The sequence below is a fragment of the Paramormyrops kingsleyae genome, chromosome 12 (assembly GCF_048594095.1).
Source record: "Paramormyrops kingsleyae isolate MSU_618 chromosome 12, PKINGS_0.4, whole genome shotgun sequence".
Taxonomy (NCBI): domain Eukaryota; kingdom Metazoa; phylum Chordata; class Actinopteri; order Osteoglossiformes; family Mormyridae; genus Paramormyrops; species Paramormyrops kingsleyae.
The window spans coordinates 2,677,327-2,703,310 of NC_132808.1; the positions used below are offsets into that span (position 1 = coordinate 2,677,327).

General features: G+C 43.3%; 1 protein-coding gene across 3 annotated transcripts in view; it reads left to right on the forward strand.

Moving 5' to 3' along the window:
• Positions 1-24,364, forward strand: part of tbc1d19 (TBC1 domain family, member 19) — a 46,940-nt gene extending 22,576 nt beyond the window's left edge. Inside the window, exons 12-22 of one of the 3 annotated variants that reach the window (XR_002836269.2) lie at positions 1,200-1,274; positions 1,478-1,540; positions 6,004-6,088; positions 6,174-6,218; positions 6,302-6,334; positions 6,623-6,732; positions 7,351-7,442; positions 13,266-13,381; positions 20,359-20,429; positions 21,288-21,428; positions 21,575-24,364. Coding sequence is in view for 2 of the 3 variants with exons in the window: in XM_023796148.2 (XP_023651916.1) it covers positions 1,200-1,274; positions 1,478-1,540; positions 6,004-6,088; positions 6,174-6,218; positions 6,302-6,334; positions 6,623-6,732; positions 7,351-7,442; positions 13,266-13,381; positions 20,359-20,429; positions 21,288-21,362 (765 nt within the window). In the remaining variant the exon portion in view is untranslated. Of the gene's footprint in view, positions 1-1,199; positions 1,275-1,477; positions 1,541-6,003; positions 6,089-6,173; positions 6,219-6,301; positions 6,335-6,622; positions 6,733-7,350; positions 7,443-13,265; positions 13,382-20,358; positions 20,430-21,287 lie in introns of all 3 variants that reach the window. The other 2 variants (XM_023796148.2, XM_023796147.2) reach the window with 2 other exon arrangements.
• Positions 24,365-25,984: the final 1,620 nt, after the last annotated feature.

Sequence of the window (25,984 nt, forward strand, 5' to 3'; positions counted from 1 at the left end):
CCCAGGTAACTTAAATAAACCTCCATAAATACACATTTTAATTTAATTTAGAACTATTGAATCGTTCAGTAATGAATGTCATTTTTTTAACAGCACAATAAAAGTAAAATAGTACTTTTAAGTAGACAATGAGTATAACATGGCAGTTTTAATTTCCTCAGGAATATTTGGAGGAGTAGATCCCGATGTGATCTTCTGTCTTGGAAAACTCCATTGATTAAATATAGAAAGAAAACAATAAACTCCTTTCTTCGCATATTTGATTATTATTACTAAAATATTATTAAATGTAATAATAATCATTACCACTGGCATCCTGTCCAGCCTGTACCTCCTGTGCTGCCTGGGATAGGCTCCAGGCCCCCACGTGACCCTGACCAGAATAAACATTTGGAAGTTGGGTATAATTTACTGTAATAATACAAATATTTATTACAAATAAAAATGATGTTCATACTAATATATTTTCAGTTTAAATATGCAATACCTTACAATGGCCCTATTATATGGCAGAGATACTGGCGGACTAGGCCTTCTCTTCTGGCACACTGTATTGTCCTTTGGGGACTCCCTGACACAAAGCAGGCACTTTAAATGTGTATCTTTTTGCTGCCAAACTATTGTATGCTGGCTTCTTATATTTCTTTTGTCCTTGTCTTTGTGATCTTTCTTTCTCACCCCATTCCTTCACATCTCAGTATGAATTTCCCTGGAGAATTCAGTTTATGATTGCACTGGTTTCATTTGGCTCTCTGTTTTAATAGTGCACCAAACCTTACTAGACCGAATCCATCTTGTGTAAATAAAAAGGATATAACATGATACCTTGTACCTTTTAAGCAGGGCAGATGGTTAACATAAATGATCCAAAGACATGCTATGATATGATTAAAATGTTTTAGGAGACTACATAAACATAATGATCATAGTTATTGATGTTAGTATAGTATGGAAAAATTTACTTTTCCTTTACAGGAAAAGTTTACACCTTTTCTTTGTCTTTTCAAATATATATATATATATATATATATATATATATATATATATATATATATATATATATATATATATATATATATATATATATATATATATATATATATATATACACACACACACACACACACACACACACCATGTATATATAAGAATAGATGAGTGAAAGAATGCTGAACTATAAGCTGTTATTTTCTGAACAGGATGTGATGCGTTATGAGCAGTTGAAATCTGGAGTCATCCATCATGATTTACTTGTTGACAGCTTGATCTACAAGGTAGGAAACTTTTTTTAAAAAGGCAAACTCTTAAAAACAAGTATCTCATGTTGCTGTCAAATATGGATGTTTGAAAATTTTTATACAAAATTAAATACAAGATTTATTTATGTTTTTGTGCATTATGTGTCCACAAATTTACTTTATATAAAAATATATATAATATTTATCTATTGATATCCCACTGTTGGTGTTTTCACTAGGATGTGAAACTCACAGCCAGTAATGATGACTACTACTTTGTGTTTGAAGATTACCTGTATCAGGTAAGTAGCCAGTTTATTTACCTTGCCTGCTATTGGGTGCCATCTTCCTGTTAACTCATTTTGACAGGATTTCTCCAGAATGCCCTGTCTTATGTATTGGTCCTCAAGCTTTGTTTGCATCAAAATGGAGGACAAGGTCATCCACCTGGCCAAACTGTACTTAGCCTGGTGCAGCATATAACAATGTATAGCAAAACTCAGAGACAGGGTTGTTATGTTGCTTAAGGGTGTGTTGTGAGTGAGCTTTGCCTCCGGGTTGTCAAGGAATTCAGCAAACAGTGCACCAGCTGTGATCGTGCTTGGAAATTAACTAAATCAAACTGGCAACTGTTGCTGCTACTTGGTAACATCTCAGATGAAGCACAGTTGTTTAATCATATTTGGGCCTCCAGAGTAGCAAGCTGGTGTGCTTTCAGTTTTTATATTTATCAACTGAAGATTGCTAAGATGCTTACATACCAGTAATGTTTACAAAATGAACCATTTATGCCTTATCACAGGTTTCTCTTTTAAAATAATTAATAATGATTTTATATAAGAACATAAAAAGTTTACAAATGAGGGGAGGCCATTTGGCCCATCAGGTTTGCTTGGGGAGAATTCAACAAATCGCTTAAAGTTGTACAAATCTTATCTGCCTCTGACTTAAAGGAACCCAAGGTTTTAGCTTGCACTACACTAACAGGAAGACTATTCCATACACCAACTATATGCTATGTAAAGAAGTGCTTTTTCAAATCTAGTTTAAAATGTTGTCCCGCTAATTTCCACCTATGGCCATGAATTCTTGAATTAGAACTAATAAGTAACTATTTGGTACGTTGAACAGCATCCAGACCTGTTAGAATCTTATATACCTGGATCATGTCCTCCCTTAGTCTCCTTTGTTCATGGCTGAACAGATTCAGCTCTGCTAGCCTCTCTTCATAAGACATTCCTCTAAGACCAGGAATCATTCTTGTAGCCCTGCGTTGAACCCTTTTCAAGGCAGTAATGTCCTTTTTAAGGTATAGTGACCAAACCTGCATACAATATTCTAGGTGAGGTCTTTCCAAGGAATTGTATAGTCTTAGCATCTACGTAAATGTAAATGATGGCAGCATTCATGCAATTTGGATATTACTGAATCTTATACTGTGATAGAAGCTGACATAACATGACATAACAATAAACCGCATTTTCCAGCCTAAACTGTTAGTTTTAATTTTTAGCAGTTTTTTTTAAATTATGATTTAAGCTGGACTTACTATGTCAGGCAGGGCCGGTCACTTGCTGATGGTGTCATTTGGCGCTGGTATCAATTTTTACGCCAGTGGAAAACCAACACGAAAGAAGTACCTTACTTTCGGCACTTTATGGAAGTACCGAAAGTATGGTACCTGGTGCGGTGGAAAAATGCCCTTAAACTCCACACACCTGGAGATATAACCCAACATCCCCACACTGTTGAGAATGGGACATGGAAGCATCAACATAATCAGTCTTCTTTATTTCAGTTCTTTGTATTTCTTCTCACTGCATGGATTACCTTACATTTGTCTACATTAAATTTCATCTGCCAGGTATCAATCCAGTCACAAATTAAATCAAGATTTGGCTGTAGCCTCTGTGCCACTAATTCAGTGTCTGCTAGACCAGTGGTTCCCAAAGTAGGGGTCACGACCCTCTGGGGGGTCGTGAGACATTGAGGGGGGGGTCGCGAGATGATTTCCAAGAAATCAAATATTTTTTTTTTTAACTATTAGAAATAATATTTTATCAACATTTTAACATTTTATATTAACATTTTATCAATAACTAACAAAAGATAAAAACTAGTAGTTAATAGTTACATTTTAAAAAAACATGCAAATTAGCCTTTCAAATTTCTTTCCGTTTGATCGCGACGCCTGAGGTGATTACAACAGATTAACGACACATCAGTAGCGTCAGTTGCAGCAGAATTTACAGCACCATGTTAAACATTCCGACATGTGCACGTAACGTGTAGGTAATTTTCATCGCTTTATGCTTAGGATATTATTTTTGTTGAAATGAAACGAATGAGTAAATAACAATTTTTTTAAAAGTTATATGGTTGTTAGAGCGTTGTGTTCTTTTGTGTTGTCATGCTCTTGTTTGGATAGGATATTTTGTTGAAATTAAACAAATGAGTAAATTACTATTAAAAAAATATATATGGTTGTGTTCTTTTGTGTTGTCATGCTCATGTTTGGATAGGCCTATTGGCGCATGTGCACTGTTGCGCGCATCATTCGTATATTTTAACCACTTCCGAGGATAGTGGGGGTCACGAGTAACTGGCACGGTTATTTTGGGGGTCGTGAGCTGAAAAGTTTGGGAACCCCTGTGCTAGACCATCCACCTTGGTGTTGTCTGCAAATTTAACCAATTTACTGTATATATTAGTGTTGATATCGTTTATGTAAATTACAAAAAATATTGGTCCTAAAATTGAACCCTGGGGTACCCCATTACAAATACAGGTCCACTGTAACATTGTGCCTCTAATAACAACCTGCTGCTTCCTGTCTGTTAACCAGTTTTCAATCCAAGCTGCTGCAGTTCCTAAATTCCTTCTGCTTTGAGGTTAAACAGAAGTCGTTTCTGGGGGACAACATCAAAGGCCTTCTGGAAATCTAATAGATCACATCATAGAACATAAGAACATAAGAACATAACCCAGATCCTTTTTATGATCAATTTCCCCTGTAGCTTCCTCAAAGAACTCAAGTAGATTTTTAAAACAGGATCTGCTTCTCCTAAATCCATGTTGACTATCCGTTGGAATGTTATTTGAATCCAGGTAATCTGCCATTTTCATTTGCATTATAGTTTCCACAACTTTTCCAGTTATGCAAGTTAAACTAATTGGTCAATAGTTTGAGGGATTACTTCTATCCCCGTTTTTGAATATGGGCGTTATATTACCATGGTTCCAATCAGAAGGTACCACACTAGCCCATAAGGATTTCTAAAATAGTAAAATTAAAGGTTGGCAAATAATACCCTTCATCTCTTTTAAAGCTATAGGTAAGATGCCATCAGGGCCCTGCAATTTATTTATTGTGAGCTTCGGTAGGCTTTGTAGTATGTCAGCTTCAGTTACATGTAATTTTACCAAAGACGAAGCTGGATTAGGAATAAGTGTTGGTATGTTACTCACGTCCTTTGCAGTATCCGTACAAAACAATCATTAAACTCATTAACCATATTGGTTTCATTTCATAAGACCCATACTATTCAGCTGATTAGTGACTTTCAGAATTCAGCTCTTTTGCAGTTAAAAAATTGGAAGAAACTTTTAATGTTATCCTTTGCAACCATAGTGCAAAAATTAAAATTAGAATTGCTAAGAGGAATGTCGAAAGGATTCGACATTCCTGTTAGCAATTCTAATTTAATTTTTTACCTCAATCTGTAGACTTTGATACTAGGGGTGTAACGGTACACAAAAATCACGGTTCGGTACATACCTCGGTTTTGAAGTCACGGTTCGGTACATTTTCTGTACAGCCTGGGTTAAAAGAAACAACATAAATTGCTTCTTTTTTCGTTATTAAACAGTGGTTTACTGAACAGAGTAAGACTTTCGTAATAAACAGTCTCTGTCAATACCTCTGCTACTTACTACAAAAAAAATTCTCTCAAGTAAATAAAAAATAGAATAAATATCCATTAAGGTGCACGTTTAGAAAATTAACTTTACCTGGTCTGTACTGCATTCACATTAGCAGCTTTCAGCCTCATATTAGAACTGTGCAACATAAATATTGTCTCAAAAAATACAAAACACAACATAATAAATATCCATTATGGTGCAGTATTTAAAAAATACATGTGTTGTGCTTGTATTCATATTAACAACTTCCACCTTTATATTAGGACGTACGTGTACATGCATAGTGGTGCGGCTTCATCCGCTTCTTTCCAAATGTTAATCGGGGGAAACAAACAAATACACAAAGGTACATATGCATACCGAACGGAAAAATCCATACTGAAAATTTTCGGTATGAATACGCGTACCGTTACACTCCTATTAGATACATCTGCTTTTTTACGACATCATTAGTTATTTAATATGTGTGATACAGAGCCCTTTTCCTCCTGACTTTCTACTTAATTTCAGAACAAAATCACATTGCTTGCAGTTTCCTACATTTAGTATTGCTGGAAACAGATATGTAGTCCCCTTGCGCTTGTAATAATGTGCTTTAAAAAAATTCCTATGCCTCTTGAACAGTTTTGTTATTTAACTCCATCCGGTTTACAGTTTCTAGTTTCAGTCTCATACCATTATAATTGGTCTTCCTAACATTGTGTTTTTTTGTTTTGGACTTTGCTGTTCGCACACTAAAATAACCTACAATTTAACCATGTTTAACCATATTCAAATTATGAATGAGAATCGTCCTTCGTGAGGTAACTTTGTGTATGTATTTATATGTGTGTGTTATCAGATCTTGCTGTGTTTTTCACGGGATACAACAGTTCTGGAGCATTTCATCTACAACAGTGCCACACCTCCTAAGTCCTCCGTCCAGGGTGAGAGCATTCAGGTGACGCCTGCTTTAGACTGGCAACAGAAACACTTGTGGCTTACATATACTAACCATGTGGTCTCCAATAGGCAAGCAGGGAACTGAGGAATATGCTCTGGTTTACCCACCCAATGGTAAGAGTTCTGTGCAAACAAAACTGGATGGCTGCTTGTAGAGATTTACTGTTTAACATATGTACTTTCGTATTTTCTTGAAGGTGTCATTCCCTTTCATGGCTTCTCTATGTATGGTAAGGATTTTTGTTCTAATCAGACATGCAACTGTTTCTTGACTGTGCAGGTAAATGAGCTTAGTGAGTGAACTTGATTTGGCAGGTTTATATATTACAGGTAATATGTTTAGCCATTAAGTGTAAAAAGTTTATGCAATCTTTAAAATGAAGTAATTTTTGAAAACTATTGATCTACCTGAAAAAGTACTTTTTCAGTAATTGAAACTTCTGTTATTGTATAATGATAAATTAGGTTATATAGAAACATCCTTTAAGTCTCCCACAATGTCCTTGGCTCTGTTACAGTGGCCCCCCTCTGCTTCCTGTATAATGAACCCTCCCAGCTATACAGAATTTTCAGGGAGATGTATGTGCGCTACTTCTTCAGGCTGCACTCCATCTCCTCCTCTCCCTCAGTGAGTCTGACAGTATGGTGTGTAGGTGTGTGTGTGTGGTCATGTGTATATTGCAATATGGGGACCAAAACCTCTTATTCTGACCTTGTGGTGACATTTTTCCGGCTCAGTTTTATAAAAATCTGTGAATGCAATCAAAAAACTAAAAATGTCAAAAGTCTGGTTGTTTGGTTACTATGGTTGAGGTTAGCACTGGGTAGGGGTTAAGGGTGTTGTAGTTAGGATTAGGGTTATGTCCATAGAAATTAATGGAGAGTCCCTAAAATGGTAGTAATATGTGAGCTGTGTGTGTGTGGATTAGGTTTATATTACTTTGTGGGGACCAAACATCCCCTGCAATGTAATAAAAACCTGTTTGTTTGACGTTGTGGGTACCATTTTTAAGATCCCCACAAAGATCTGTGAATGCAATCAAAAAAGTAAAAAGTGTTTTGTTTAGTTACTTATGGTAAAGGTTAGGGCTGGGTGAGGGTTAAGGTTGTCATGTTGTGATTACAGCTTTCCCCATAGAAATGAATGGAGAGTCCCCACAAAGATATAATTACAAAGCTGTGTGTGTGTGTGTGTGTGTGTGTGAATGCGGCTGCAATTAAATGATCTGTGTGTATGTTTCTGTAGGGCATTGTGTCACTGTGTCTCCAGTTTGAGAAGCTACTGCAAATCCACCTGCCCCAGCTTTTCTATCACCTGCGTGAGATGGGAGCTCAGCCGTGAGTGCCTCTCATCCTGACCTTCATCTTCATCCTTACTCCCCCATACTCCTCACATCAAGAATTCCATTCTGACTGCTAATTTTTCTGCATTCTTCCCACAAGGCTCTAAAACAGAACATTTGTGTACTACATTTACCCAAGGCTACAAACTGAGCAAATCACATTATGACAAAACATCCTTATTCAGTTCAGCTTGGGAAGTAAAATCACAAATACCTTTTTGCAAGTCTTACAATTCAACACTAAATTTGATGGAAAATCAATAAACCTTTACTTTTAGCTAAGAAATTGAACTGTAGCTGGAGCAGAGGAGGGAATTTTTGTTTTTCTTGAGTAGTAGTGAAATTGATGTACCTGGTGGCCTATAGAAAAAGCATCATTGCACATCCCCTCTAAGATCACGCCCAATAGAGGGGGAAACAGCTTGTAAAACTCCACTGTGAAACTATCAGGACCAAAAGAATTTGCCACTTTGTAAGGACCTGACTGCTTCTTGCACTTCTAAACATGATGTGGGTGCACCCGATTTTGTGTCAAGTTTGTTGTCAGCTTTGGGGTAAAAAAAAACCGACTGAGGGGGTTGGGGCCTGCCCAGACGTGTGGTAAATAATCTGTAGAGTAAAGTTTGGAGTAGTAAGTTGAAAAAACATTATTAATATTATGAGGGCCTGAAAGGGGTCACCAGTCATTGATTTGATTTTGGGGATTAATCTTGAAGTGCTAACTGCGTGCCTGGTTCATCAAAAGCTTGCCTGCTTTCCCACCAAATTCAAAGAAGCACTGCTTGGTATGTAACCACTGTCTGTCAACTTTACTAGCTGAGAGCAGATCATGTTCAGATTGGAGTATTGGAGTATTTTTAGCCCTTTTTAAATGGGAGAGAAATTAGGTAACTTCTCCATGAAGGTAATCTTTAAAAGTCTCCCAGATAATGCCACTGCTCACATCAGGAGTATCATTAGTCTAAAAAAACCCCCAAAAAGCGTAATTTCAGATAAAATAAAATCTTTAAACTTATAATCAGAAGACAATTGTGAGCTCAATCGCCATTGTTTGCATGCTTTAGCTAGTAGTAAAACATTACCTATCATAAAAAAACTATTGGTATTCTGTGCACTGAGCTGGTAGGTATTCCTTAGCCTCTTCAGATGAAGAGATTTTTTTTTTGCCGCTGATAATGGTCGAAAGTTGGAGCCTGGCACAGTAGATGAGTAAAGGCTTAAGGCGCCGATTACACAGTTCTGCCATGACCCCTCGGTATCAGGAGTACTGCTTAGTGACTTCAGGGGTGTCATCTTCATAGATGCTAATGGCCTTCCCATGGTACAGCAGCTCTCCCTCCGTCTACGAACATCACGGACAACCTACTGTTTAGTCTGGTAGCGAAGAAAACAGCTTATGTCTGCCCTTGGCTTCTCCCTGGACATTGGTTTAGCCATGGGGGGGGGCGATAGGCTTTGTCATGTTCTGGTGGAGTGGGCAAGACTTAATCGCCCAGAACCTTGGACAGCAGCTTGGAGAAGAAAGCAGTTGCATTGGGGCCCTCTACCGACTCTGGTAGGCCACAGATTCTTATATTATTAGGCTTCACGCCTCAAGATCAGCGGTTTTAGCCTTTAACTTGGCATTGCTATCTGGTAGATCCACACATGTTAATTCCAGTGATTGTATGTGTTTGCTGAGCTAGTTATCCCTATATTCAATCGCAGTAATCCACTGGCCATGATCTATGGCATTAAATTAGTGCCAAAACTCGCGCGTATATAAAAACCACGCACAAGTATGCGCTCGTTAGCAGAAAACCCATCCTCTCTACGTGCTCGCATTTGCTGCGCGTCTGCACAGCACTCGCTCACTCAATAGGATGAATTTTGACACTTTGGAGGTGGGAACAGTGGCTAATATCTCCGGCCCTTTGATTGGTTTTTTTAAATATTGACTACGATTGGCTATTTGCTTTGGTAGAAGATGAAGAGAACTTGTCACTGACCGCGGTTAAGTTGGCCTCATATTCGATATTCAATTTTATGGCTTTAATAACTTTTAACGTAAGTAAGGTGGGGCATTTTTAATGACAGAATTGTGATGTCCAGTACATAGACAATGATGCACACCGATTATTTTTGCGCTTCAAACCATTTCGTGATTTGTGCAAAATCGTGTTAATAGCTAATATTATATGTTCTTTCAGCTGTAATGACATGGTGGTTTAGCATTTTGGGCTCATGGCGACTGTTGCTCACCCCTCTGTTTCCCATATTACTCTATGTACGAGTTTTAATTAATTTCTTAATGTTCGAATGTATCCGTATAATGTGCAATGGGACAATACATGAATGGCACTAATTTAACGCCATAATGATTAGACACCATAGCTTGCAGGAGATGAAGCTTTGTCTCTAGAGATGTAAGAGCAGTCTTGAATTCAGCCGATAGTGTGGTCCGGTGATTCACCAAGGGACTTAGGTGGCGGGCGCTTCATCTTTGGCACAAATAGCATCTATTTTAAGCTTGTTTAGCCAACTTAGTCACATGGTGTAGCAGGCAGTACCTTATAAGTCTTAACGTACAAATGGAGTGACAAGCAGTGTATTTTTAGGGGTTTAAAATAATATGAAAAAAATGTAGAGGGAGCGTGAGGCTAAGGGCTGATTTATTTTCTACCTTCGCTATGCGTCTGAGTACGCATCATAGGGCTGGAATATATTTCATGCGAGGCGACGCATACGCAATGCAACACATACACAACACAAGCAGTGTACTAGCTATACTTGCACACGTAGTTTACACCTATCTTGAGGATTAAAGGTCATGTCCACCAGGGGGCAGTGTGAGAAAACCATCTTGGTTGGCTCCTTCATTTCCGGTCTCACTTGTTTGTATGAGGTTGTGGCATGAAATGTTTTGCTACCTCCACAGCGAGTTGCTAATTTTGTAATACTGCTGCAGCATCCTCTCTAACTACTGCTTTTGGTAGTTCACTCTGCCACATATTGTTTTACTACTCCAAATTGAATGTTGTTAGATATCTCGTAGTAGTTAGTATTTTGTAATTAGGCTGCACAATATTGGAAAAAAAGTGGCATGGCTTGGTAGCTCTGTGATTAGCACTGTAAGGTCAGACCTTCAGGGTTCCCACCAAGAGCAGAGACATGGCTTGGTAGCTCTGTGATTAGCACTGTAAGGTCAGACCTTCAGGGTTCCCACCAAGAGCAGAGACATGGCTTGGTAGCTCTGTGATTAGCACTGTAAGGTCAGACCTTCAGGGTTCCCACCAAGAGCAGAGACATGGCTTGGTAGCTCTGTGATTAGCACTGTAAGGTCAGACCTTCAGGGTTCCCACCAAGAGCAGAGACATGGCTTGGTAGCTCTGTGATTAGCACTATAAGGTCAGACCTTCAGGGTCTCCACCAAGAGCAGAGGCATGACTTGGTAGCTCTGTGATTAGCACTGTAAGGTCAGACCTTCAGGGTTTCCACCAAGAGCAGATGTATGGCTTAACTGCTCTGTGGTTAGCACTGTAAGCTGAATTGGTGTGTCAAAAATACTAGTCTGTCAATCTGTGTCTTGCAACACTAGTGGAGAAGCGGTTATGGAATAGCAAAGAAATACTACCATCTAGTGGTACACTATTATCACTACATCAATTGGAGTGTGCTTGGACATTGACATTAAACCACTTGAAATTAAAAATCTGGTATACTTTTCTATGATTTTTTATCTAGAATTTGTAACAGTATTATGTAATTTTGTAAGGAATGTGTTTAAGTAGTCGTTTACTGTGAAAGGTCAGTAAATGTCTTTTTTGGTCCTAAATTACTAAGCAGACTTTTAAGCTTTCATGCTTCTCCGATCAGCCATAATATGAAAATCACTGAGAGGTGAAGTGAATAACATTGATTATATCGTTACAATGGCACCTATCAAGGGTGCCATTATATATTAGGCAAGTGAACAATCAGTTCTTAAAGTTGATGTGTTTGGAGCATGAAAAATGAGCAAGCATAAGAATCTGAGTGAAATAGTGATGGCTAGAAGACTGGGTCAGGGAATCTTCAATATGGCAGGTCCTGTGGGATGTTCCCGGTATGCAGTGCCTTGTACCTACTATAAATGGTCCAAGGATAGTCAACCAGTGAACCGATGACAAGGTCATGGGCGCCCAAGGTTCATTGATGCTCATGGAGAGCGAAGGCTAGCCCATCTGGTTTGTTACCACAGGAGAGCTACTGTAGCACAAATTGCTGAAAAGGTTAATGCTGACTATGATAGAGAAGTGTCAAAACACACAGTACATTGTAGCTTGCTGCGCATAGGGCTCCTTAGCCATAGATCTGTCAAGGTGCCCATGCTGACCCCTGTCCACTGCTTAAAGTGCCTATAATGGGCATGTGAGCTTCAGAACTGGACCATGGAGCAATGGAAGAACGTAGTCTGTTCTGATGAGTCGCAGTTTATGCTGCATCATGTGGATAGCCTGGTGTGTGTGTCTTTACCTGGGGAAAAGATGGCACCACCATGCACTAGGGCAGAGGTCAGCAATCTGCGGATCACGAGTCAGATGCGGCTCTTTGTTGTTCTGAGAAGAGCCGCAGCCACGTGGTCAGACGCATTCACATTTTCATGTTTTAACATATTATGATAATATACTTTTGCGAAGATAAATTATTTATGGATTCATACTATTATTTTTCATTTAGATATTTCTTTAGTTATATGTGAATGAGGCGGTCCGCCATACACTTCTGTGATGTCTTTACTGCACCATTTACATCTTTCTCAAAGTCATTCTCTACGACTAAGATTATGTCTCCAGTGAATTGGTATGCTTTCCAGAGTTTTCTTCAGTATTTGAGATTGGATGCACGCTTCAGCATTTATTGGGATTCCTAATTCTTTCATATAGTTTTTGTAGTTAATCATCACCACGGCTTCCCAGGTCTTCATAAGAATTATTACATTTTCTTCGATTTACACATTATAACCAGCTGGGAGTGGTGAGTACATTTTGCTCTGCTTGGTCAGCAGTTACAGCAGTGAAGTGGAGAGTGGAGGGCAAACAACTGCAGAGCCACACAAACTTTACTCATGAGAAAAAAGGGGTAAGGGTGAAGAGTATTGTTATGGAACTGATCAATGTTGTAATATTAGTCACCTTTGCGCTGTTACGCGTCCGAGTGATTTAAACCTGAGATACTGTCCCCCAAAAATAGTTTTTCTTTTATTTTTTGAAAGTACTTTAAGTTTTGTTTTTGTGTTAAATGCATATATACCCATATCACATTAAAATCATATTTCAAACCCCCGTTTCTAACCATTGCAGCTCTTTGTAAATCTTTGGTCAGACATTTAAGATAAAATGACTCTTTGCTTTAAAAAGGTTGCCGACCGCTGCACTAGGGGAAGAATGCTCTAGACAATGTTCTTTTACAAAACTTTTGCTCCTGCTATGATGTCACTAAGCGATAGGAGTTTTTCAGCTCCGTTATAATCTATCATGTATTCTGCTCTTCATTGACTGAAACGTTATTATGTGGTGTATGACAATATACGGCATATTTATTATACTAGTGTGCTGCAGCAAGTTATGCTAGAACAGCATATTTACAGCTGCACAATATTTTTTTGGAATAGCTCATAAAATATTATCCATTGTCATAGACGCATTAAAGAAAGCTAATTTCTAAAAAAAAAAAAAGAAAAAAGTTCTAATCGTAGTTAATGGAATACATTTGACTGCTGAAGTCTGTCATAGACTAATATCTTTGGATTGGAATTAGTCTCCATTGATACCAGTATTCCTTTTGTTTGACCCTGCAGGTTACGTATTGCCTTCAAATGGATGGTCCGTGCATTTTCAGGCTACCTTGCCACTGACCAGCTCCTCCTGCTCTGGGACCGGATACTGGGGTATGATTCATTGGAGATAGTTGCTGGTACGTTAACCATATTTGGTCCAAGATAGAAGAATTGTTCTGCATACTAAGGACAGGGAACACAAATCATAATGACTTAAATGAATCACAACTAGAGGTAGTGTCTGTTACTTGCTGTCCATTATACTGTGTGGAAGGTGCCTGCCACAAGTAACACATGCTGAAAGGTATATCCATCTATCCTTCCATCCATTATCTCCCGCTGAATCCGAGGTCGGGTTGCAGGGGCAGTGTCTCTCAGTGGGACATGCCTAGAACACCTCACCAGGGAGGCGTCCAGGAGGCATCCAAATCAGATGCCCAAGCCACCTCATCTGGCTCCTCTCAATGAGGAGGAGCAGCGGCTCTACTCTGAGTCCCTCCCGAATGACCAAGCTCCTTACCCTATCTCTAAGGGATAGCCCAGCCACCCTGCGGAGGAAACTCATTTCGGCCGCTTGCACTCGCGACTCTTTCGGTCACTACCCACAGCTCGTGACCATAGGTGGGGGTAGGAACGTAGATCGACTGGTAAATCGAGAGCTTTGCCTTTTGGCTCAGCTCTTTCTTTACCATGACAGACCGATGCAGTGCCCGCATCACTGCGGATGCCGCACCGATCCGCCTGTCAATCTCCCGTTCCATCGTCCCCTCACTCGTGAACAAGACCCCGAGATACTTAAACTCCTCCACTTGGGGGAGGACCCCATCCCTGACCCGGAGAGAGCATTCTACCCTTTTTCGGCTGAGGACCATGGTCTCGGATTCGGAGGTGCTGATTCTCATCCCAGCCGCTTCACACTCGGCTGCGAACTGTCCCAGTGAGAGCTGATGGTCACGGTCCGATGAGGCCAACAGAACCACACTATCTGCAAAAAGCAGAGACCTAATCCTGAGGTCACCAAACCGGACACCCTCAATGCCCTGGCTGCGCCTAGAAATTCTGTCCATGAAAACTATGAAAAGAATCGGTGACAAAGGGCAGCCCTGACGGAGTTCAACCCTCACTGGAAACAAGTCCGACTTATTGCCGCTCATGCGGACCAAGCTCTGACACCGGTCATACAGGGACCGAACAGCCCTTAAAATGAAGCCCGGCACCCCATACTCCTGGAGCATTCCCCACAGGTACTAAAGAGGGGGACCACCACCCCGGTCTGCCAGTCCAGAGGCACTGCCCCCAATGTCCACACGATGCTGCAGATGCGTGTCAACCAGGACAGCCCCACTGCATCCAGAGCCTTAAGGAACTCGGGGCGGATCTCATCCACCCCCGGGGCCCGGCCACCGAGGAGCTTTTTAACCACCTCAGCGACCTCCGCCCCAGAGATAGGGGAGTCCACACCCAAGTCCCCATACTCTGCTTCCACATTGGAAGGCATGTCGGTGGGATTGAGGAGGTCTTCGAAGTACTTCTCCCACTGACCCAAAACGTCCCGAGTAGAGGTCAGCAGCACCCCATCCCCACCATAAACAGTGTTGATGTTGCACCGCTTTCCCGGCCGGAGCCGCCGGATGGTGGACCAGAATCGCCTTGATGCCGAAGTCATTTTCCATGGCCTCACCAAACTCCTCCCAAACCCGAGTTTTTGTCTCAGCAACCGCCGAAGCTGCATCCCGCTTGGCCTGCCAGTACTTGTCAGACGTTCCCAGCAGACCCTCACTATATGCTTGGGCCTGCCAGGCCTGGCTGGCTTCCTCCCCCACCAGCGGAGCCAACCGACCACCAGGTAGTGATCAGTTGACAGCTCCACCCCTCTCTTCACCCGAGTGTCCAAGACATGTGGCCGCAAGTCCGATGACATCTCTCTTTACCCGAGTGTCCAAGACAGAGGGCCGCAGATCAGTTGATACGATTATAAAATCGATCATCGACCTGTAGCCCCGGGCATGTTCGTACCATGTCCACTTATGGACACCCTTATGCTCGAACAAACCATGCATTGCACAGAAGTCCAATAACTGAACACCACTCGGATTCAGATCAGGGAGGCCGTTCCTCCCAATCACCCCCTTCCAGGTCACACTGTCATTGCCCACGTGAGTCAATCATCGAACTGCGGCCTAGGTTGTCCTGGTGCCGAGTGCACATATGGACACCCTTATGCCTGAGCATGGTGTTCATTATGGACAATCCGTGACGAGCACAGAAGTCCAACAACAAAGCACCACTCAGGTTCAGATCGGGGGGGCCGTTCCTCCCAATCACGCCACTCCAGGTCTCACTGTCAATTGCCCACGTGAGCATTGAAGTCCCCCAGCAGAACAACATTGTCCCCAGGAGGAGTGCTCTCCAACACCCCTTCCAAGGACTCCAAAAAGGGAGGGTATTCTGAACTGCTGCTTGGCGCATAAGCGCAAACAACAGTCAGGACCCGTCCCCCCACCCGAAGGCGAAGGGAGGCTACCCTCTTGTCCACTGCAGTAAACCCCAATGTACAGGCGCCCAGCCAGGGGGCAATAAGTATGCCCACCCCCGCTCGGCGCCTCTCCCCGCGGGCAACTCCAGAGAGGACGAGGGTCCAACCCCCCTCAAGGAGACTGGTTACAGAGCCCAAACCATGCGTCGAGGTGAGCCCGACTATATCTAGCTGGAACTTCACAACCTCGCGCACCAGCTCAGGCTCTTTCCCCATCAGAGAGGTGACATTCCATGTCCCAAGAGCTAGCTTCTGCAGCCGAGGATCGGACTGCCAAGGTCCCCGCCTTTGGCCACTGCCCAGCTCACATCGCACCCGACCCTATAGGTGGTGAGCCCATTGTAGGGGGGACCCACGTGCCTTGTTCGGGCTGTGCCCGACCAGGCCCCATGAGTACAGGCCTGGCCACCAGGCGCTCGCCATCGAGCCCCACCCCCAGGCCTGGCTCCAGGGGGGGGGCCCGGTGACCCGCGTCCAGGCAAGGGAAACCGTGGTTCCACTATTTTATTCATCATTAGGGGTCTTGTGAGCCGCACTTCATCTGGTTCCTCACCCAGGACCTGTTTGCCTTGCGTGACCCTACCAGGGCCCATAACAGTGTAATGTTTGCCATGGAATGCACGTGTTTCTTTAGCATGTTAACTCTTTAGGAGTTAAGTTCTCCCCAAACGAGCTTAATGGGCCAAATGGCCCCCTGTCGTTTGTAAATTTCTTATGTTCTTATGTAAATTGTTGGTTTCCTTTTCTGTACCACTGCAAGTATTAAACCAATAGTCCATCCATCCATCCATCCATCATCTTCCGCTTGTTCGGGGTTCGGGTCGCGGGGGTAGCAGCTTCAGCAGAGGCACCCAGGCCTCCCTCTCCCCAGCTAACCCCACCAGCTCCTCGGGGGGGACACCGAGGCGTTCCCAGGCCAGCCGAGAGATATAATCCCTCCAGCGAGTCCTGGGCCTGCCTCGGGGCCTCCTCCCTGTAGGACAGGCACGGAAAACCTCTCCGGGTAGCCGCCCAGGAGGCATCCGCACCAGATGTCCAAACCACCTCAACTGGCTCCTTTCGACGTGAAGAAGCAGCGGTTCTACTCCGAGGCCCTCCCGGATATCCGAACTTCTCACCCTATCCCTAAGGGAGAGCCCAGACACCCTGCGGAGAAACCTCATTTCGGCCGCTTGTATTCGCGATCTCGTTCTTTCGGTCATTACCCATAGCTCATGACCATAGGTGAGGGTAGGGACAAAGATGGACCAATAGATCGAGAGTTTGGCTTTTTGGCTCAGTTCTTTCTTAGCCACGACGGATCGGTTAAGCGCCTGCAGAACTGCAGACGCCGCTCCGATCCGTCTATCCAACTCCCGATCCCGCCTACCCTCACTCGTGAACAAGACCCCGAGATACTTAAACTCCTCCACTTGAGGCAGTACGTCTTCCCCAACCCGAAGAGGGCAAACCACCCGTTTCCGGCTGAGAACCATGGTCTCGGACTTGGAGGTGCTAATCCTCATCCCTGCCGCTTCGCACTCGGCTGCGAACCGCCCCAGTGCCTGCTGGAGATCCCCAGCAGATGAAGCCAACAGGACGACATCGTCTGCAAAAAGCAGCGAGGCAATCCTGAGGTCACCAAACTGGACACCCTCGACGCCTTGGCTGCGCCTAGAAATCCTGTCCATAAATATGATAAACAGGACCGATGACAAAGGGCAGCCCTGGCGGAGCCCAACACGCACCTGGAACACGTCCGACTTATTGCCGGCAATGCGGACCAAGCTTCTGCTCCGTTCGTACAGGGACCGGATCGCCCACAACAGTGGACCCCGGACCCCATACTCCCGAAGCACCCCCCACAGAGCACCTCGGGGAACCCGGTCGTAAGCCTTTTCCAAATCCACAAAACACATGTAGACTGGATAGGCAAACTCCCAGGCCCCCTCCAGTACCCCTGCAAGGGTATAAAGCTGGTCCAGTGTTCCACGACCAGGACGAAAACCGCATTGTTCCTCCTGAATCCGAGATTCGACTATCGATCTCACCCTCCTCTCCAGTACCCTGGAATAGACCTTCCCAGGGAGGCTGAGAAGTGTGATCCCCCTGTAGTTGGAACACACCCTCCGGTCCCCTTTCTTAAATAAGGGGACCACCACCCCGGTCTGCCAATCCAGCGGCACTGTCCCTGACCTCCACGCACTGTTGAGAAGGCGTGTCAGCCACGACAGCCCCACAACATCTAGAGCCTTCAGGTACTCCGGGCGGATCTCGTCCACCCCCGGGGCCCGGCCACCACGGAGTTGTTTAACCGCCGCGGCCACCTCAGCCTCAGTGATGGGCAAGCCCCCCCCAGCACCCTCGGGCTCTACGCCCTCAGATGTCTCAAAGGCAGTATGCGTAGATGTATCGGAGGCAGGGTTGAGGAGGTCCTCAAAGTATTCCTTCCACCTCCGGATGATGTCCCCAGATGAGGTCAACAGCCCCCCCCCCCACTATAAATAGTAGGAACCAGGAGCTGCTTCCCCCTCCTGATACTCCGTATGGTTTGCCAGAACCTTTTTGAGGCCGACCGAAAGTCACTTTCCATGGCCTCACCGAACTCCTCCCACACCCGGGTTTTTGCTTCTGTGACCGCCCGAGCCGCGTTCCGCCTGGCCCGCCGGTACCCGTCAGCTGCCTCCGGAGACCCCCGGGCTAATAATTCCCGGTAAGCCTCCTTCTTCAGCTTCACGGCCCCCCTCACCTCTGGTGTCCACCATCGGGTACGGGGGTTACCGCCACGACAGGCACCGACCACCCTGCAGCCACAGCTCCGTACGGCCGCTTCCACAATGGAGGTCCGGAACAGTGTCCATTCGGACTCAATGTCCCCTACCTCCCTCGGCATGCAGTCGGAATTCTGCCGGAGGCACGAGTTAAAGCTCCAGCAAACAGGAGCCTCTGCCAGACGTTCCCAGCAGACCCTCACTATACGCTTGGGCCTACCAGGTCTGACCGGCTTCCTCCCCCGCCACCTGAGCCAACTCATCACCAGGTGGTGATCAGTTGACAGCTCTGCCCCTCTCTTTACCCGAGTGTCCAAGAAAGAGGGCCGCAGATCAGTTGATACGATTATAAAATCGATCATCGACCTGTAGCCCCGGGCATGTTCGTACCATGTCCACTTATGGACACCCTTATGCTCGAACATGGTGTTCGTTATGGACAAACCATGCATTGCACAGAAGTCCAATAACTGAACACCACTCGGATTCAGATCAGGGAGGCCGTTCCTCCCAATCACCCCCTTCCAGGTCACACTGTCATTGCCCACGTGAGCGTTGAAGTCCCCCAGCAAAACGATGGAATCCCCCCGCGGCACACCAAATAGCATACCGCTAAGGGAATCCAAGAAGGCCGGGTACTCCGAACTGACATTCGGCGCATAAGCGCAGATGACAGTCAGAGACCTATCCCCGACCCGAAGGCGCAGGGAAACAGCCCTCTCGTTCACTGGGGTAAACTCCGATGTTAATGCACCGAGCTGTGGGGCCACCAATAGCCCTACCCCAGCCCGGCGTTGCTCACCCGCCGCAACTCGAGAGTAAAAGAGCGTCCAGCCCCTCTCCAGGAGATTGGTTCCAGAACCCAAGCTATGTGTTGAGGTGAGCCCGACTATATCTAGTCGATACCTCTCAACCTCACGCACAAGCTCAGGCTCCTTCCCCACCAGAGAGGTGACATTCCATGTCCCGAAAGCCAGTTTTGTCAGCCGGGGATCGGACCGCCAGGGCCTCCCTTGGCCACTACCCAATCCACAATGCACCGAACCCCTGACATTCCCCTTGCGGGTGGTGGGCCCACCTGGGGACAGTCCCGCGTGCCTCTTTCGGGCTGTGCCCGGCCGGGCCCCACGGGCCAAGGCCCGGCCACCAGGCGCTCGCCAACGGGCCCCTCCCCCAGGCCTGGCTCCAGGGTGGGGCCCCGGTGACCCTAGTCCGGGCGAGGGAAACGGGACTTTGCTGTATAACTTTTTCATAGGGTTCTTTTGGATTGCTCTTTGTCTGGCCCCTCCCCTGGGACCTTTTTGCCTTGGGAGACCCTACCAGGGGCTATTGCCCCCGACAACCTAGCCCCCAGGTTCACGGAGGCACGCAAACCCCTCCACCACGATAAGGTGGCAATCCAAGGAGGAGCAGCGCACCAGCTCAGGCTCTTTCCCCATCAGAGAGGTGACATTCCATGCAACACTAGTGGTTTGACATTAAATGTGCTCGCATTTGCTATCTGGTCATTAATAAAGAGAGCAACTTCTATTTAAAAAAAATCTCCTTTATTAAAATGACTTTGTATGCGGGTTTTTTGCATCAAAAACATTCTGTGTCCCCTAAGGTTGTGTGGTGACAGAATGGTCAGGTGGTGAAATGTGACAGATTGTTCTCACCAGTGTGTTCGACTTCATTTGTGCAGTTTGCAGCACATGCCCACCTTCAGAAACGGTGTTCCAATAATATCTGTGTTAAAGGAATGCAGAGTGTTGAAAGCTGCTGCTTTTTGGGTTGGTGCCCTCAGTCTGTGGTGCATCATGGGTGTTTTCTCCACTCTCCTCTTTAGTGTTAGCTGCGGCAGTGTTTGCCTTCCGGGCTGAAAACCTGATGGAGGTGACGTCATTGGCTGCGGCTGAGGTGAGTGTGAGTTCCTCCCCTGTCCCAGTCAGACCCCCCAAAATAGCCCTCGAATTCCAATCATTACTTGTAACTTAGTCTTCTGCATGCATGTCTTCAAAATGCTGGCTGCTCATTTAAATCCAACCCCCTGTCCTTTACAGTTAAAATGTTAACAGTGTAGATGTTGTGTTGTGCATGCTTCTGTGTTTATTTGTAATAAAACATAAATTATTGATATCTTCAATTACAATATCAACAAATCAAGAGGAAGAGAAAACTGATCATAAAGTGTTTGCCAAACATTTTGTACCTGATGGATGGGGAAGTTGTACACATTAATCTCTTCTACTGCTGAACTAGACTAACTAGACTACCATCTGAGTTTTAGAAGGTTGGTGAATTTCAGTTATAATGGCTGCATGGTTGAGAGATGTAGTAAATGTTAAAATGAGCCCTTTAACTAATCCATGGTGACGCATAGACCTTATATTGTAAGGTTTTAAGTTTTAAGATGCTGTGAGACATTTATTTGCTAGGTCATGAAGCACCTGGTTCACTAGAGAAAGTGTCATACTGTGGCTTTTATTTTTAGCCTGAGGCCAAGGGGGGAAATATTACACTCTTTCTGTAAACATGATAGGTCACTAAATTTAATCTGAAATCCCAAAAGGCCAGGGCAAGGAGGGTTGAATTTGCCACATGGCTGTTGGGAGGGGCAGGATGATCAAATTTATATTTTTTTAATCCAATGTTTTATTTTTTATGACTTATCTCCCCTGTCCATTTTTGGAATGATGACTGTAATGGTGGAAACTGTGTTGTGGAACTGTCGGCCATCTTAATGATTTGACTAGTGACTCTCTGACTTAAACACAGGCAGTCCTTGCCGACCTTTCAACTTTGAAGGTCATGCCCCTACTCCAGATCTTCCTGTTCGCCACAGTCATTTGAGGATCACAGCAAGCTTGTGACTGCCAACCAACCAGTGCAGGTGATTGGCTCCAGTGCTATCATCGAGTATGAAATATAATTTACTTTGTCCTTCTCTTTATGTACAATATTTATATTCATATTATAATAAAGTATATGTATGTGGTATTTTGTACAAAAGATGTATATGTATATTATGGTATGGTTATTATTGTGATTCATACGTTAAATAGTGAAAGAAGACACAGGAAATATTGCCAGGAAGTGTGGCACCAGAGTGGAAACTGCAGCAGAATGGCCATGTGGCTGTGCGACTGGACTCTTATTCAAGGGTGTTGGAGGGGCATAGATTTAGCCCAGCATTTTATCGGGGCCCCTGCATATGAAAATTTACTACATAATTGGTAAATTCTACCGTGGGTGATCTATATTTCTTCAGATTGATTGTGGCAACCCTAGCAGGAAACACAAGATGTTAAGCTGTGCCCCTGCTCATACATGTCAAATTCTGAGAGGTTTGCCACTACTCAGACCATACATTTGTGTGAGGCCCCTGAAACCAAAGGCCAAAAACAATCACTACACTGGGAGGTGGGTGAGGCAGCAAAGTCACTCCTGGTCGGACCTGCCCACCATTTGTTTTGTAAATGAGGAGCAGCTCTCTGTACTGAAGCTCATCATGGATGTTAAGTACCGTAGATTTTGTTCCTGGGAGGATCTGTTTGTAGGTTTTTACTTGTTTTTACCCAATGTTTTTCTGATTTTGAAGCATTAAAATCACAAACATGTTATTTACTGTTACATGTTGAAAGACGTGAAAAGAATGAATTGGAGCAGACACTGAGACAGCAGTGATACTGCCTTCTCTACCCTCTCTCCTGGGTTCAGATGCTTTTCCATTCACAGTAATGTAATTATTGGTACCTGTTTCTGTGCTAATTAACATGCATTTAATTGATGTGGAAACACTGTATGAGTCTAGTGGGTAATCATAGCTATTATTTATACAATGAACTCAATCTGCTGTAAGGCCTCTGAACTCTGGTATTAGTATATTTATTGTCATATTGATGCTTTTGTTTGCTCTGATAACACATGATAACACAACTTTACTGCTTAGCACTGTTGACTCACTCCTCTGGGACCAAGGTTTGAGACTCCACCATAGTTCCATGTGTGTGGAGTTTGCATGTTCTCCCAGTATCGTCGTGGGGTGTCCTACGGTTTCCCCCCACGGTCAGAAAACAGACCGAAGTTAATTGGAGTTACCAAATTGCCTGTAGGTGTGCATGTGTGAGTGACTGGTATGTGAGTGGGCCTTGCGATGGGTTGGCACCCCATCCTGGGTTGTTCCCTGCCTTGCACATGTAACCTCTGAGACAGACTCTAGACCCCCCATGACCCTGAATTGGATAAGCAATTACAGAAAATGCATGGATTTTGGAGTAAAATGTACAACAGCAAACTTCTACTGGGAATTGGCAATACTTGAACAAATCCAGTTTCTTTAGCTATTGTGCCTTACCAGGTAACTGTAGCTTCAAAGGACAGAAGAGTACATGTTATTTATTACTTTTATTATATAATAAAATTACTGTTTTTTTCTTATAAATGGTAATGTCCTTTTACATGCTGTTTTAGTTGAAATGCTATAGTGTCTGAGACAAGTTATGTTTTATGGACAGCTGTCTTTGTTGTATAGTGAGTGTGCTTCAGTCAAAATTACTGACATTTAGTAGTAGGTCATGTCAAGAGGACTTTTTGCTGTGGAGAAAGAATTTCCAAAATTGCTTCTCCAGTATACCATCCATCCATTCTATAGGTGATAAACTGGAACTGGATCAAATTTTGAGATAAATTGCCCAAAAACAAGCAGCAATGCTATGTGTCAGCAAAGGAAGGAAATGACAGCTGTAAAAGATGCATGGTAATGTGAAAACAGTAACTCTATAAATATTTCACTGATCTTTTTCACATTTTGCAGGCACACTGCAAATTTTGAGACTGATGAGGTAACTGAAGGCCAATTTATACTCCACTTTTCTGCAAGCGCTTTCATGCACTTTCAGGCTGCAGATGGTCATGTTTGCGGGAGATTGTGTTTCTTTCTACATTTGGCTGTGGATGTGGATTATTGCAGTCGGTGCATGTGTGCAGGAATGATATTCCACCAGATCAGGGGAGGGCAGATGTATCGCAACAAACAGAAATGCAAGCAATGTAATGAAATGGGTATACTTTTATGAACAATTTTAAAGTCATTAATCTGTGCTTGGGCGGTATTACAGTAATATGGTATCCCATGGTATATTGAAAGCCTCCTTACACAGCTGCTCACCACAACTACTACAACAATAGCAACTACTCTGCCTCTGCTCTTTCATTGTTGACCACTCATCTATGATAGTCAGTGCTGCCACCTACTGGAAATATGTAGTCAATTATATTGCACATGGATGCACGATTTCTGCTAGACATCAAAATCTGGGCTACATACACACCAACCGCAGCCAATCTCCTGATGATGAAATTTACATCACTTCCCCCCATGCGCATCTGAAAAGCACAGGTGGAAGAGTGAAGTATGAATTAACCTTTAGACAAGACACTTTACCTTGAACAGGATAACTGTTTTGGATGTTTGTTTCTCTGAACTTTGGTGAGTCTTATTATAACTTCACAAAAATGTTATATGGATGAAAATCTACCCCAACAAATATACATCTGTTACCTAAGACCAGAGCTCGAATATTGAAACTACAACAACAAAGACGAAGGTGAAGTGTGATGCAAAATATACAAAATTGTACAACTTTTATAATGTGTTCACCGTACATTTGAATGTTTTGTGGCCAACAAATGGAAATGGAACAGCAAATGTAAGCAACATGTAAAGAGAAGAAGACACAAATTAACTGCGAAAGATATGTGTCAAATTAAATGGGAGACTTCCAGAAATTCTGTAGAATCAAATTCTAACATTTTCCAAAACTACAATCTGAATTAAATTTCCAGAAGAACAAGGTGCAGTGTGCTATGTGACATTGCTAGGTCACAAAGGCTGAAACATGACCTCCACTGAATAAGGTACTCAAGATAAAACACAAAGAATGGGCATAGATACGTCTTAAGACTGATTTTACAAAGGTTTCATGGACAGATGAATTTAGAATAACTCTTGATGGAGCAGATGGATGGGCCCATGCATGGACAACTTCTTCAAGGGCCAATGAAGTGTTGGAGGAGTGATGATGTGGGCTGCAGTTTTATTGCCAACTAACTGGAGCTTGTGTGTGTACAATCTAGGTAGCAGTAATATTTGATCTAAGAAGAAAATGACAGTGGGGTCTGTATGAGTCTGTAGGAGCAATGGTCAGATTGATTTTTTCAAGTGCACAATATACTAAAGCAAGACCAAGTTTAAATGGGGGACACATTATACATTATTGTAAAAATTTGAACGAAATAATTTATTACTGTAAAACTCATAGTATTCGTACATTTCACTGCAGCTTCTGGCTTTGTGAACATATTTTCTTTTGGCAAAAGCACAACCAAAATGTAAGCACAACTTAATAAAGAAAAACTGAAACTAATTAGACAGCAAATATCAAATTGTGACCACATTTTAGTGATTTTGTGAGCGAGATTTAGTAAATTGGGATAAAGTTAAACTAAATTGTATGCATGACAATGTGCATATGAAATTTAGACAAACAAACTTATATATGTGTACTCATTCTATTTTTTATTTTTTTTACTGTAATGTGTCGGTGTACGGCTGCTGGAACTAAATTTCCCGGAGGAACCTTCCCGAGGGATTAATAAAGTACTATCTAATCTAATCTATCTAATCTAAACTGTGCATAGCCCCTACAGGATACTGTACATACTATTGGTGTATTTGTTACCTATCTTACTGTTATGTTACAACAAATGTTGGTTATAGTGCAAATGAGAAGTAAATGGAGGGTAAATATTTAGAAAGGTTGGTTAGAGAGATAGAGAGAAAGACAGACTTTATTATCCATTGCAGAAATTCTTTTCCACAGCACTGTACATCTCAGAGGAATGTACATCACATTTTACACCTGTCATTACACAATGACAATGGAGAATATAATACAAACACCATTATCTCACAACAGATGTACAGGGTACAGCACAGATGACACGTGACAGCAGACTCCTAATTCCCTCAGTGACTCATCCTCTTAAGAGTACCAAGCTTTTGCACCCAGAGAGCAGTATAGTGAAACAGCAGGTGAGTGTTATCCTGTGCTACTGTAAATGCAATATGTTAGATGGCCCTACAGTTAAGCTCTGTGAGGCTCGGTGTGGGGAGACCTTTATCTTGGGAGTGGTATTGGTTATTCGAGTAAGTTTGGCATTGTTTGTGACAGAGTGCATGTTGAAGGAATATAAATATAAATAATATAATTGAAATTTTATTAAGGTATGGACACTAAGATATACACAAAGAAATATAGTTAACCACATAACTGTTGAGGAAATATTTTGTAAATTGAATATCAGAAACACTCACAAGAGACAAGAGAGTCACTTGTCCCTGGACACGGGGTATTTATTCAAGCCCAGGTAAACAAGGGGAGCAAACAGGCTAACTTAGGTTGAGCTGCAGG